The sequence below is a fragment of the Bufo bufo genome, chromosome 2, assembly GCF_905171765.1.
Source record: "Bufo bufo chromosome 2, aBufBuf1.1, whole genome shotgun sequence".
NCBI lineage: Eukaryota > Metazoa > Chordata > Amphibia > Anura > Bufonidae > Bufo > Bufo bufo.
The window spans coordinates 136,473,210-136,487,998 of record NC_053390.1 but is presented as its reverse complement, the minus strand read 5'-3'; the positions used below and the strand labels follow the sequence as shown (position 1 = coordinate 136,487,998).

The following is a 14,789-nucleotide window of genomic DNA, read 5'->3' as shown; positions in this document are numbered from 1 at the left end:
GTAATAACTATTTTTGTAGGTATTACTATGTATTATAGAAGTAGAGAAATTGAAACTTGGAAATTTGCAATTTTTTACAAATTTTTGGTAAATTTGGTATTTTTTTAATAAAAAAATAAATAAAAAATTTACTTCATTTTACCAGTGTCATGGAGTTCAATATGTGACGAAATAACAGTCTCAGAATGGCCTGGATAAGTCAAAGTGTTTTAAAGTTATCACCACTTAAAGTGACACTGGTCAGATTTGCAAAAAATGGCCTGGTCCCTGAAATAAGGCTGTGTCCTTAAGGGGTTAAAGGGGTTTTCCATGATTTCTTTGTAAGTGGCAAAGAGCACAGGGCTGTATGAAATGAAGAAAAACCCACACTCACCATTTAAATGCTCTACCGCTTCTGTGCCTTTGTTCTGGTGCTCGACGCACTGATTCCTGCTGGGCCAACAGCAGTCACCTGCCATTTACATGTGATTGCTGCAGCAAACCCCTGTCCTCTACAGCCAGAGGTGCATGAATGGTGCATGACTCCTACCGATCTAAAAGTTATCTCCTATCCCCTATGTTTCTTTTGGGGAAATTTGCTTGTTCCCTATCTCAAGATAATAGTCCTCCAAACTGGAGACCTCCAGGAGAGGTTTCCATAAAACAGTAATATTAGGAAAGTAAAGTGCAAGAATTTCATAAAACACAGGATTAAACAGTTGCATCTCTGGTATATTATAAAGTAATCAGGAGCAATACCTAGGCGTGGAGGAGAGGTTGTCACTACCTTCACAGTCAGGTCCACAGACACTAGAGTAACTAAGATGTACTCCTGGAGTTCTGGTATATCATCCTAAGGGAAAAAAGAACATACATACGGTTTTTGTCAATTTGGCTATAATGCAATGTGAAATTTGTGGCTAGATTCACTGAAAGCTACTTGACAAGACTGACTGAGTCACTTGTGTTAAACTACAGGAAGGCTGCAGTACAGTATGTGATCCCTTCCTATATGCTCTTATCTTACACTGTAACTTAAGAAAGTCAACATAACCTTACCTCTAAAATAGTCACATTAATGGCCGCAGTTGTTTGCCCATCTAAAATGATCAGAGATCCAGATGTGCCAATGTAGTCGAGGCCTGGTTCTGCTGGGAGCATACTGGTCTCATTCGGGGCATGCGTCACAGATGTGGTGTAAGTGACATTAATATCTCCTGACAAGTGCACAAAGTAAAACACTGATATTTCAAACAACACAGACAACATGCTATTATTGACCAAGTGGGCTATTCAATACATTTCTCAAACAGTATGATAGCAGCGTCATCTGATTCAAATGTTGGTTTCACAAATGGAAAGATATTTAAGGAATAAGAACAATGAAAGGAGCTCTCATGTTTCAGAATTAATTTCTTTTTATCTGCATATATTTGCCCCATATACCTGTTTTTGCAAGAACAGTTCAACACTTTCATTCCTGTTTTCTGCATCGTTTCATCTCGGCAGGATGTGTACATGCAGAACTTCCTGTTTCCTCAGCTTCCTGCTGCGTTTTCTAACCAAACCCAGCATGCTTTGCTCTGTAATGTTTCTCAAGTCTTGCTCTTGCTTTGCAGTAGTCACACCACTTACACCTCCCCTCTCCATATTAGTTAGGAAGAGCAAGCCATGTAATACATTAGAGAGAAAAACATGCTGGGTTTGGTTAGACAATCCAGCAGGAAGCTGAGGAAAATGGGACGTTCTGCATGTAAACACCCTGTTAGGAGGCAGAGAAAAGGGAAAGGAAAATGCTGACATGTGAAAAACAAGTGAATGAGGAAAATATGCAGTGTTTGAGGTACTCTGTGCAGATTTAAAAAAATAAATAAAATGATTATGAAACTCCTTTAAGGCAAAGTAAAATCCACCTATGTGATTTCTATTAATCAATTTTATCTCTATTGATGTATCTAGACTAGGGATGAGCGAACCCGGACTTTACAGGTTCGGGGTTAGGGTGGTGTATAAATTCCATTATAACGGAATATAATGGGATTCGTAGACGGAATGCAAAATGAAAGCCTTTAAGAGGAATTCAGTTTTGCTCCATCATAATAGAGGTCTATGGCCAAGCATAACGGATCCGCCTGGTTTCCGTTATGCAGGACGAAAAACAAAGTCCTGCATAATGGAAACCAGACGGATACGTTATGCTTGGCCATAGACTTCTATTATGATGGATCAAAACTGAATTCCTCTTAAAGGCTTCCGTTTTGCATTCCGTCTACAAATTCCGTGATAATCCGTTATAACGGAATCCATAACGGAATTTATACACCACCCGAACCCCGAACCTGTAAAGTTCGTGTTCGCTCATCCCTAATCCAGACTGAAATTATTAAATTTATATATTCCTACAATTATTTTGTCACTTTAGACCAACCTAAGGATCCATATTCTCGGTTGATAAATAGCTGAATGGTTTTATTTGCTTCTTGAGTTAGCACAGTCCTTGAAGAGGGAGCAAAATTTAGCAGTCCATGTGGCTCATCGCTGGCTTCCACAGTAAGTACTGCTTCATATCCTTGTTCATCAAGAACAGCCTCACCAGGGCCTGAAATACCTGATACAAAAGTCAGTGACACAAGAGTATAGTAATTGCTGCCGGCGGCATTTGCTCTTTACCAAATACACAAATCAATGTAAAATTGCGGATGACATTATGCACCGCAAACATGTAAACCTAAAATTCCAGGGGCCAACAGTAAATTTTGTAATATGGTGTCATTCTTACATTTTATGGCTCCAGGATCTACACGTGTGTGAAACTACAAATATTACTGAACCTAAGAGAAGTGTATAAAACACTTCTAGGGCAATATAACTACAGGCAATAAAACTGTAAAAGAACGAGCAAAACCCTTAAAGGCGTCCCATTATTAATCTGCTAATCTACTGATCTGTTAGATCACACACAATATCAAAATTCTCCTGTGCATAGATATTGCAGTTGAATATTGCCATGCATTAGATGGATGTTCTGGTAGCAAACAAAAAGTACAGCGGGGGGCAGCATAACAAGTGTGTAACAGCAATACCTACGGTAGACACAGGAACATTTCTTTACATAAAATATTTCATTATTACATTTTTTACCTTGAGTTATGGCATTGTGTAGGACAATTTGATACTCTTCTCTCTCCTCAGGAATCTGATCATCTAGCAGATGAACAGTAAAACTTGTGTTCAGTGTCCCCTAGACATAAGCAGTAAAATATGTGTCATCTGATTTTTATTACTTAGAATGTAAATATACAATTATTTGTGTTCATTTTCAAGGGATTGTATATTCTAGACATGTTTCATGCTGCATGGACAGCCATAACTTTAATCCAAAAAAACGCTCCATTCAATTCTGTGTTTAAGGAAACTTAACATTCAATATGAAGGAAGTCTTTGGTTGTATCTAGTCCTTAGGGTTCATTCACACGACCATATCAGTTTTTGCGGTCTGCAAAACAAGGATACTGGCCGTGTGCGTTCCGAATTTTGCAGATTGCGGACAAAATTAGGACAGTCTCTATATTGACATGAATGTGTCCACACCCATTACAGAATGGATGCAGAGCCAGAAATAGGGTAGTCTGAATGAGCCCTTAAAATGAAACTGTTGTACTGGTAGAGCAAGAGTTCATCTCTAGTGGCCTAAATATGCAAAAAAAATATTCACGTTATAAAGACTTCTTGGATATGCAGTAGCCGGGTTTGAGGTGGCCCCAACACTTTGCTGGTTCCCCCTGATACTTTTGAGGTGTCACCACATGTTGCTGCTCTCTGGAAAGGATGGTAAAGGTATTTCGCACCCCAATGGGAAATAAGTTCAGAGAGTCAGGGTCTGCAGGGGGAGGAACTCAAGTGCAAAAAAATACAGCAATGGCACTGCGCTGGCTTCTCCAGTCTCCTCCTGGGCAGAAAAAAGTTTTCTGCTGAAGAAAGGCCTAAGCTATCTGTCCCTCTGTAGCTCAGTCGTCCGGTTAGCTCTCTGGTCACAGGGCTGGTGACCCAGGATCTCTGGCAGAGTATCCCAGTCTCCGTGTCTTCTTCTGGTCACTCATGCAGTCTGGCAAAGTCTCTCCTATTAAGCACTGGTCCCTATCTGCAGACAACTAGGGTCTCTGACTGCTCTCCTTATATACAGTTTCTAGCTGGACTAACATTTTCTAGTGGGAGGGGTGGAGTAGAGAAGCATTGCTTAAACAAAAACATTGTTACAATTTCTGTCTATCATAGACTTATACAGAGATTCAATGCAAGTATATGGAAAGACTAAGCAGTTTTTCCAGGCATAAACAAGTCTTCAGACATAAACAACAGAGCTGAATCAGACAGTCAGAAGGTCAGTTGGTCTGTTTTTCCCTCCAAAATTTTGCACTGGTAGAATGTTATAAAGCCTGTCAGTATTAGCTGGCTGTGCGTTACACAGTGTAATGCAGCTATAGTGTAATATATAGTGCAAATAAACAGGATATATTACAATAAACATATAAATGCACTACAACAATATGAAACAGTATAAGTGCACACAACAAGTCAATCCTTCAAAGTGCAATAAAGAAGGGAGCTGATGGCTTTAAACAATATGGGGAAATGCCCACACATGTCCACAGTCCAAAGCACCTTTGCTCCATCCAGTTTCTGCCATACTTAATTTGTCTACCAGATACATACCAAACAAAAAGCTCATAAACATGTTAAACATGATGCAGGATTGACAGTATGGTCTGTTTATGTTTGTTTTTTTTCCTTTAAGACCTCATTCACACTAATATTTTTAATAACAGTGTTTTTGTATTAAAACAGGCAGACATGTTCCCTACACTTACATCTGGGAAGAAAATAAATCCTGTACTGTTTCCAAAGTTCAGCTCTATATGGTGTCCGATAATTTTCCATTGAACAGTCACATTGCCTCGTCCAGGCGGAGTCCGTAACACATGGAACTGCAGTTTTTCACCTGCAATATTACACAGTAAATGTAAAGCATATTCAGGTCAATCTAAGATAATAGTTGGCTAATGGTTAAGATGACTGAAGGGTGCAAGTCTGTAGAGTACTGAAGTATACGAAGAGGTTCTCATCACATTTGAGAAATCTGTTTAAAATGAAATGAGGATTAGATCATGGCACAAAGGAGAGGGGAAACATTCTCTAAGGAAATATTAGGAAATGTTTCCCATTCCTGTGACCCAAGATCCGATCCTCCTCCTGATCTAAAGAGATGCATGTGAGAATGGATCTCCTGAATGTATTAAAGCCTAACCTTATGGCATGTGAGAGAGGCCACAGCTTGTGAATACAGCCTTATGCCTCCTTACATATGTGAGAACGCAAACAGAACTTACCTTCCCGACCAATGACCGACCTTGATGCTGTTTGAAAACCAATCCTGCCAGCAACATTATCATTTGGCAAAACGACGATGGTGACTGTGTTGGAGCTAGGAAGAATACGGCTTCCTCCTTCAGTATGCGTCAGCCCAACTACAATACTTTCACTGTCCTCAGGGTTTGTATCATCCAATATCATAACCGTTACCATTTTGCTTGTTTCACCTGCCAAAACAATACCATGATCAAGATGAATTCACCAATATCTGATAAAACTATATACCGTAATACTTCAAGGAATTTAATGCAGAATGCTCCCAGAATCCTGCAGCCTGGTACTGTTAACAAACTAACCTAAAACACACTGATATTAAAGGGTTGTTAACGTTTTATAAAGTGATGGCATAACAGTGAAGTGGACACAATGCTAAATCAGCACTGTGGCGCCTCCAAATGCTGCATAGAGTACTAAAGTGATCGCTGGCAATCACAGATGATCCAATAATCAGTATCAACATAACAGTAAGTAATAAAGGGATTATCCGGGACTTTAAAATTGATGGTGTACCTTTAAAAGGAATCTTTCAGCCACTTTACTAGTACCAGATCCCCTTAGCAAAATGCTGGGTCACTTTGACCGAGCCATTTTGCTACAAATAGTTATTGAACAGCTCCAGCACATGACGATGAGTCCTGAATATTTATGAACTCCTGGCTTTCTCTGTCCCCTCTGCAACTGATTCAGTTGGAAAAATGCAGCATAAAACTGCAGACAGACCCCCTTTAGGATAGGCCATCGATATTAGATCTGACTACCAGCACCACTGCTGATCAGCTGATTGAAGGGGCCGTGGCGCTCCTCTTCATTGTCTACCAGGCCCAGCTCTGTACTCTTCATAGCAGCTGTATCTTGTATTACATTTCACCACAGCTTCACCTCAGTCAAATGAATGAGACTGAGCTGTAATACCAGGCACAGCCACAACTTAATCTCAGGAGCTGTGCATGGTACACAATGAAGTTGAGTGCCATGGCTCCTCTAGATGATCGGCAGGGCTGTCAAGAGTCAAACCCCCACTAATCTAATATTGATGGCCTATGCAAAGGACAGGCCATCAATTCTCAAGTCCCAGATAATCCTTTTAAATACAGTACTAGAGCACAGAACATGTCTGATACCCCTAATCTTCATGTATAAAGAATAAGAACTGTACCTTCAGTGAAGACTAACAGTCCTCCATCTGCTATAAAATCTTCATTTATGGATGCAGTTCCTCCAATGACACCCCACTCAACCATCACTTGTCCTAGACTGCCTTCTCGGCGCTCTATTACCAGCTGAACCATTGTATGCGGTTGTTCTTGTACTTCCACATAGTGCCCCCCATCAGTGGCATTTGGACTTCGACTGTAAATGGCAAACACGCCAAAGGCATCTCCATTCATCATGATCACCACCACTGATGTGTTTGGCTGACCTATTGTTGGCTGATTCTTTACGCTGACAGAAATGTCCAGCAACCTGACTTTGAGAATTGACACAAGGAATTGCTCATCTAATTCTGGAAAACCGTCGGTAAGTATTGAAACTGTAATATTTGCAAACTCTTCTCCTTCCTGCATTGTGAACCACTGTCCTGTAACAGTTTCATAATCGCTCCCGGCTCTGGCTTGAGAGCCAAACAGCACTGACACGCTGGTACTGTTCTTCTTATAGGTCCAGAACTGTGTACTGTTCTCAAGCTGATATGATAGCGCTGTTAACCAGAAACACTGAAGACTGCCGGAGGCATTATTATAAGAAAAAGAGGAGCATACTTGGTTTTTAAGACATGCGATGGCACAGGCCTGAAGAGGGTCTCTGGCTAAGGAAACATTCACAGCAATTCTTGAAGACACCAATGGGACTGCTGGGAATGGAGATTCATAATAAGCCAACATGTCCTGTCCTTCTTCAACTGCAAGACCAACCACATCCAACTCATTAGTACTGTATAGTAACTGTAAGTGGCCAAATCGCCCCCCACTGAGGAAAAAAAACACACAAAATATCTGTAAATATCTGTATATATGACCTCTGCAAAAAATAAGCCCTGACACAACTCTGTTAATGGAACTATAAAATGTTTTAAGCCTTTGAATACATACTACATACAGACATAAATGATTCTCATTAACATGGTGTTTTCTTTGTGTAAAAGTAAAATATGATTAAAAAAACTACCATTTTGGTAGAAAAAAGTTATCATGTCATTTATAACACATAGTGAATGACAAAAACCCCAAAACCCCAAAATTAATTGTGGAATTACTGTGTAATTACAATTCCACTTAAGGGGGTTGTCCGGGCTTTTAATATTGATGACCTGCACCCCCGCCGATCAGCTGTAAGAGGAGACGGCGTGCAGTGCGCATGTGCCGCCTCTCTTTTCTCTTCCTGTTCACCGCTGCTTTGCCAGAGACAGCAGCAGCAGACAGGAAGAGCGACGGGAGACGGCACGTGTGCACTGCACGCTTAGTGTATGATGTTGGATAAATGTAAAATTGTCTACATTTATTTCTGCATGGGAGACTAGCAATGGTTTCCCTGCAGAAATATCAGCCTCATAATGCTATGTAGCCTATGCATTATATATGTAAATTACTGCAAAATTTGTACTCCTCCTCGGCTAAAAATACTTCTCAAAATTGTTAAGAGGAGTATCTTTGCTCTTCTGTAACATACAGCTGATAGTCTGCTTCAAACAGCAGACATAATCCCTTACATGTCATGGTCCTTAGGGACCGCTGTATGGAAGTGGCTAACCAGTGGCCATCCCTCTCCCCACCCCTTCTCCCGCCGTGTAGGATGTCCGTCCTCACCTCCATACAAGTCGTCACCCCCCTGACACTGCTTGAAATGGCCGTTTAACCCCTTCCATGTCGCGGTCCTTAGGGACTGCTGCATGGAGGGGAAAACCATCTGGCTGCTGCTCTGCTGTGGAAGCGTGATCAGCCTGATCAGCCTGATCACTGTGAGTGACAATACACTGCAGTACAATATACAGTGTACTGCAGTGTATTTTAGAGGCATCAGACCCACTGGATCTTCAAGAACCAAGTGGGTCTGAGTCAAAAAAAGTGTAAAAAAAACAAAAAAAAAAACAAAGAAAAAAAATGCTTCCTATATCCACACATATAATTGATAAAAAATGAAAAACACTAAACATATTTGGTATCTCCACATCCGTAACGATCTGATCAATAAAAGGATCACATACTTTTACCACACGGTGAACGCCATAAAAAAAATAAAAAAATAGAAAAACTATGATGGAATTGCAATTTTGCATACCACACTTCCCACAAAATGGTATAAAAAGTGATCAAAAGAGTCATATGTACCCCAAAATAGTACCAATCAAACCGTCATCTCATCCTGCAAAAAATGAGCCCCTACCTAAGACAATCGCCCAAAAAAAAAAAGATATGGCTGTCAGAAAATGGAGACACTGAAATATGATTTTTTTGTTTAAAAAATGCTCTTATTGTGTAAAACCAAAATATATAAAAAAACATACATATTAGTTATCGTCAATAACGACCTGCTCTATAAAAGTATCACATGAGCTAACCCGTCTGGTGAATGCTGTAAAAAAATATATGAAATAAAAAACCGTGCCAAAAAGCAATTTTTTATCACCTTACAACACAAAAAGTGTAATACCAAGTGATCAAAAAGTCATATGTGCCCGAAAATGGTACCAATCAAACAAGACAATCGCCCAAAAAAGAATTATATATTTATAGCTTTCAGAAAATGGAAACACAAAAACATGATTTTTTTTATATATATTTATTGTGTAAATGCAAAAATACACAAGTACCTCTATCAAAAGATTTCTTTACTGCAGGAATAACCCTAATATATATATAACAACTGCAGCACATCAGGCCAAATATCAATATGGAGGTGCAGGCCAATGGATCCGGCAACAAATTCAGGAAAATATAAGAATTTTAAAAAATAGCAACACTCTCACAAAAAATTAGTGAAAAGAAAAACACTTTATTCACCCCTGTGGTCACAATTAGGGATGAGCGAACTTGTGTTTCAAGTTTGGCATACAAGGTTCAGGTTCGGGTTATGTAAGAATTTCATTATGGATTCTGCTACCACGGACCATAACTAAGAGCCCATTCACACGTTCGCATAATGGGACCGCATCCGTTCCGCAATTTTGCAGAAGGGGTGCGGACCCATTGGTTTTCAATGGGGCCGCAAAAGATGCAGACAGCACCACCATGTGCTGTCCGTAACCGCACTTCCGTTCCGCAGCCCCGCAAAAAAAATAGAGCATGTCCTATTTTTGTCCGCAGCCACAGACAAGAATAGGCATTTCTATCATAGTGCCGGCCATGTGCGGTCCGTGTTTTGCGGATACTCAATTTGCGGACCGCAAAACAGTTGCGGACGTGTGAATGGACCTTTATGGTCCGTGGTAGCAGAATCCATAACGGAATTCTTAGATAACCTGAACCTTGTACGCCGAATTTGAAACACAAGTTCACTCAACGCTAGTCGCAATGTTTTAGATCATAGCTTGAAAAGAGACTCTGTGAATGAGCTGAAAACATTGCGACCACAGGGGTGAATAAAGTGTTTGAGAGTGCAGACATATATATATATGTCATTTATCAAACTGGTGTAAAGTAGAACTGGCCTAGTTGCCCATAGCAATCAATCGGATTCCACCTTTCATTTTTCACAGCTTCATTGGAAAATGAAAGGTGGAATCTGATTGGTTGCTATGGGCAACTAAGCCAGTTCTACTTTACACCAGTTTTTATAAATCTCCCAGACTGTGTACTTCTATGTGTTGTCACACTGTACTAATCTGTGTGGGAAAAGTGACCGCTCACTGTGTGGACTGCACACGATACTGTATTCAGAAGAGAGTGCATGTTGTGAGAGCTGTCAGTAATGAGATTTATATCAGGCTTATAACGCTATGGTTCTGACTGTAGATCGCTGCACTAACATTATCAGCAGAAATATCTATTGTGTCTACAAATAATGGACTTCCTACAGAATGGAAAGTGAGAAATAGATCTGCTGATTACAGGTTGTAGCATACTGTAAGACTCACCATGTTGTGGATTGGAATGAAATCTTACAAGTTCCAGCAGCCTATATGTAAGTGGCTGCTAGCTGTGCTATGTAACAGGATATGGGGGCGGGGCAAAAGAGCCTGGGCTGGTGCATGTGAAATCCACAGGAACGCCCACAGATTCTCACAGGAGATGACAGCACTGAGAAAAACTCATATCAGAGCATTTCTGAGTGCATGTGAAGCAGAGCTGATACCAGTAAACTGACAAGTGCAATTGTATTATGTGCTGCATTATGGTAAGAAATGGGGTTATTGATTTTTTTGTGCACAAAGGTGTCCATAGCCTTTAAGTAAAAAAAATATATGCTTTTTCTGAATGAAGTATCCTTTTAGGATTACTATTAGTAGAAAAGCTGAACAAACCTCCTCCTGATGGTAATATTTGCAAAATAACTTTTCTCCAATGGTTCCTGAATCTTGTACACTGTCTTGTCAAATGAAATGGTTCCGTAGGGATTGTCATTGGGTGAAATAACGATTTTAGCCACTCCTTCCTGTCCAATGATTCCTCCATTTGAGGCCCCTGTGAGCTGTATTAGAATAACCTAGTAGGAAAACAATGTCATTTGTCATATCCTTTATTTCTTCTATAGTAAATAATTTATACATATACAATGTATGTCCCTCAAGTTACAATATTAATTGCTTCCAGGACAACCATTGTATGTTTAAAATATTGTAAGTTGAGTAATCGGTTCCAATGCCCCAAAATGTCATCCAAGATAAGAAAAAATTAAGATTTAAGAAAAATAAGCAGATAACTAAGACGGATAAAACAAGTCCTTACATATAAGGCCCCATTCACACGTCCGCAATTTCATTCCGCAAAATGTGGAACGGAATTGCGGACCCATTCATTTCTATGGGGCCGCATTTCTATGGGTCCGCATTTCCGTTCCCCAAAAAAATAGAACATGTTCTATTCTTGTCCGCAATTACGGACAAGAATAGGCATATTCTATTAGTGCCGGCAATGTGCGGTCCGCAAAATGCGGAACGCACATTGCCGGTGTCCGTGTTTTGCAGATCCGCGGATCCGCAAAACACACTACGGACGTGTGAATGGACCCTAACAGTTAGGAATAGCTGCTAACTAGCAAATAATCCAGCTATTTTACCAGACAAATGGACTTGATTGGTTGGATCTGAGTCTGAGACATTGCATGTTGAATCTATTTTCAACTTACGATGGGTCAGAAAAGACCATTATAGGCTGAAAATATTGTATCCTGAGGCCATTGTATCTTGAGGGATCACTGTAGTCAGTTTTATGTATAAATGAGAAAAATAATGTACTAATATGTTTACAACTATTATAGCAAGGTGAGAGGGTAATGCAACTCCGGGCAAAACTGAACATTGTACTAAGTCTAGTGCTGGATATGAGGGGGGAGCTGCATGTTCTGTGAATATCTTTGCCATGCAACTCCCTCTCAAGCCCTTCCTCAGGCATAACACAATGTATATATTTCCTCTTTTAAATTAACCATCAAATTTTTTTTTCCTGTGTGGGTCAATTCAAAAGCTAAAGAGATATCTCCTTGATGCACATATATATTTGCTCACCTCTTCAATTTCAGGAACGTTATCTGGCATGACTTCTAATAACAAGGTCCGAACAGTTTGCCCAGCAGCAAAGCTAATATTACCAGATGCCACTCGGAGGTCATCTGCGGCGACCTTTCCATTGACGGTAGCGACCCATTGAACTACAACATTGCCAAGAGTGCCAGCATTCCGAATTACTGTCAGATTCACAGGAACTGTATTGAAGTCAGGCTCATCTACAGAGATAGAGGTCACCTGAAAAACTGAAGAATTGTCCTTTATTGTTAGAACCGGACATGAGTATGCTGGAATTTCTTCTTACATGCAGAGAGAGCTCAGTCCTCTATTACCCTCTTACAATTTTCTACTTTATGATGTGGCTTTTTTTCTTTCATTTTTTCATCCCTGCCCTCTAAGAGCCCGAATTTTTTTTCCTGTTGACATAGTTGTATCAAGATTTTTTTATTTTTTTATTTTAAATTTTGGTATACATATTAACATTTATTAACTCTTTTTGACGGATGGTAAAAAAATAGCAAAAATAGCAATTCTGCAAAAAAAATTATAGCATGGGTCAGTATAATTATGATGATAACAAATTATTAATTTTTTATTGTTTTTCCACTTTAGCCCACCAATAAACTTGAAAAAAATAATTATTTTTGTGTCGCCATATTCTCAAAGTCATACATTTTTCTTGTTTGGACTCGTTATTTTTTTGTTGTTAACCTTTTAGTGACCAGCCTCTTTTGGGCCTTACTAACCAAGCGTTTTTCTTCCTTTTTTTTATCATAGCGTTCCAAGAGTTATATCTTTTTTTATTTTTCCGTCTATAAAGGTTTATGAGGGCTTGTTTTTTGCAGGACAAAATATCGTTTTTAATGGCGCCATTTTGGGGTACACATAACTTTCTGATTAACTTTTATTAATTCTTTCTGGGAGGGAGATTGGAAAACAGCAATACTGCCACTGCGTTTTTAAGTTATAAATTTTACGGCGTTCATTTCTCTGTATAAGGGCTCTTTCACACTTGCGTTCTTGTCTTCCGGCATAGAGTTCCGTCGTCGGGGCTCTATGCCGGAAGAATCCTGATCAGGATTATCCTAATGCATTCTGAATGGAGAGAAATCCGTTCAGGATGCATCAGGATGTCTTCAGTTCCGGAACGGAACGTTTTTTGGCCGGAGAAAATACAGCAGCATGCTGCGCTTTTTGCTCCGGCCAAAAATCCGGAACACTTGCCGCAAGGCCGGATCCGGAATTAATGCCCATTGAAAGGCATTGATCCGGATCCGGCCTTAAGCTAAACGTCGTTTCGGCGCATTGCCGGAGCCGACATTTAGCTTTTTCAGAGTGGTTACCATGGCTGCCGGGACGCTAAAGTCCTGGCAGCCATGGTAAAGTGTAGCGGGGAGCGGGGAGCAGTGTACTTACCTTCCGTGCGGCTCCCCGGGCGCTCCAGAGTGACGTCAGGGCGCCCCAAGCGCATGGATCATGTGATCACATGGATCACGTCATCCATGCGCATGGGGCGCTCTGACGTCATTCTGGAGCGCCCCGGGAGCCGCACGGACTGTAAGTATACCGCTCCCCCGCTCCCCGCTCCTACTATGGCAACCAGGACTTTAATAGCGTCCTGGGTGCCATAGTAACACTGAACGCATTTGGAAGACGGTTCCGTCTTCAAATGCTTTCAGTACACTTGCGTTTTTCCGGATCCGGCGTGTAATTCCGGCAAGTGGAGTACACGCATGGATTACCTTCCGTGCGGCTCCCCGGGCGCTCCAGAGTGACGTCAGGGCGCCCCAAGCGCATGGATCATGTGATCACATAGATCACGTCATCCATGCGCATGGGGCGCTCTGACGTCATTCTGGAGCGCCCCGGGAGCCGCACGGACTGTAAGTATACCGCTCCCCCGCTCCCCGCTCCTACTATGGCAACCAGGACTTTAATAGCGTCCTGGGTGCCATAGTAACACTGAACGCATTTGGAAGACGGTTCCGTCTTCAAATGCTTTCAGTACACTTGCGTTTTTCCGGATCCGGCGTGTAATTCCGGCAAGTGGAGTACACGCCGGATCCGGACAACGCAAGTGTGAAAGAGGCCTAAATAACATAACATCTTTATTCTCTGGGTCAGTATGATTACAGTGATACCAAATGCATATAGTTTTTTTCACGTTTTACACCTTTTTTGCAATAAACACCCTTTTTCTTTAAAGAAGAAAATGTTTTTGCATTGCCACTTCCCAAGACCTATAACTTTTTTATTTTTCTTTATATGGAGTTGTGTGAGAGCTTGATTTTTGGAGGACGACTTGCATTTTTTTATTGGTATCATTTTAGAGCAAATGGCGCTTTTTGATCGCTTGTTATTACGTTTTTTCTGTGGCAACTAAGAATAAATGAGCAATTCTATCTTTTTTGTTTCTTTTTTTTTAAGGCGTTCACCATAGGGGATAATTTATGTGATATTTATGTAGTCCAGGTCGCAATACCAAACATATGGGGAAGATTTTTCTTTTTGCAATGGAAATTACTGAATGCTGGTTTGGGGCCTACATCAGACCCCAGGCAGCCTTCACACACATCGGCACCCCGCGATCGCATTTGCAGGGTGCCAATGGGAGACAGAGGAAGTCCTCTCCCTCTGTCAGCACTTTACATGCGGCAGTCGCCATTGCCCGTGGCATGTAAAGTGTTAAACAGCCCGGATCGGCAGGACCCGTCCAGTG

General features: G+C 40.8%; 1 protein-coding gene across 1 annotated transcript in view; it reads right to left on the bottom strand.

The window, feature by feature from the left end:
- Positions 1 to 14,789, bottom strand: part of ADGRV1 (adhesion G protein-coupled receptor V1) — a 574,752-nt gene that overhangs the window by 377,661 nt on the left and 182,302 nt on the right. The window contains exons 32-40 of the mRNA XM_040419646.1: positions 12,071 to 12,315; positions 10,868 to 11,049; positions 6,566 to 7,377; positions 5,367 to 5,576; positions 4,848 to 4,978; positions 3,121 to 3,220; positions 2,408 to 2,587; positions 1,039 to 1,196; positions 739 to 832 (exon numbers count right to left, since the gene is read on the bottom strand). Coding sequence (XP_040275580.1) covers positions 739 to 832; positions 1,039 to 1,196; positions 2,408 to 2,587; positions 3,121 to 3,220; positions 4,848 to 4,978; positions 5,367 to 5,576; positions 6,566 to 7,377; positions 10,868 to 11,049; positions 12,071 to 12,315 — 2,112 coding nt within the window. The remainder of the gene's footprint in view (positions 1 to 738; positions 833 to 1,038; positions 1,197 to 2,407; positions 2,588 to 3,120; positions 3,221 to 4,847; positions 4,979 to 5,366; positions 5,577 to 6,565; positions 7,378 to 10,867; positions 11,050 to 12,070; positions 12,316 to 14,789) is intronic.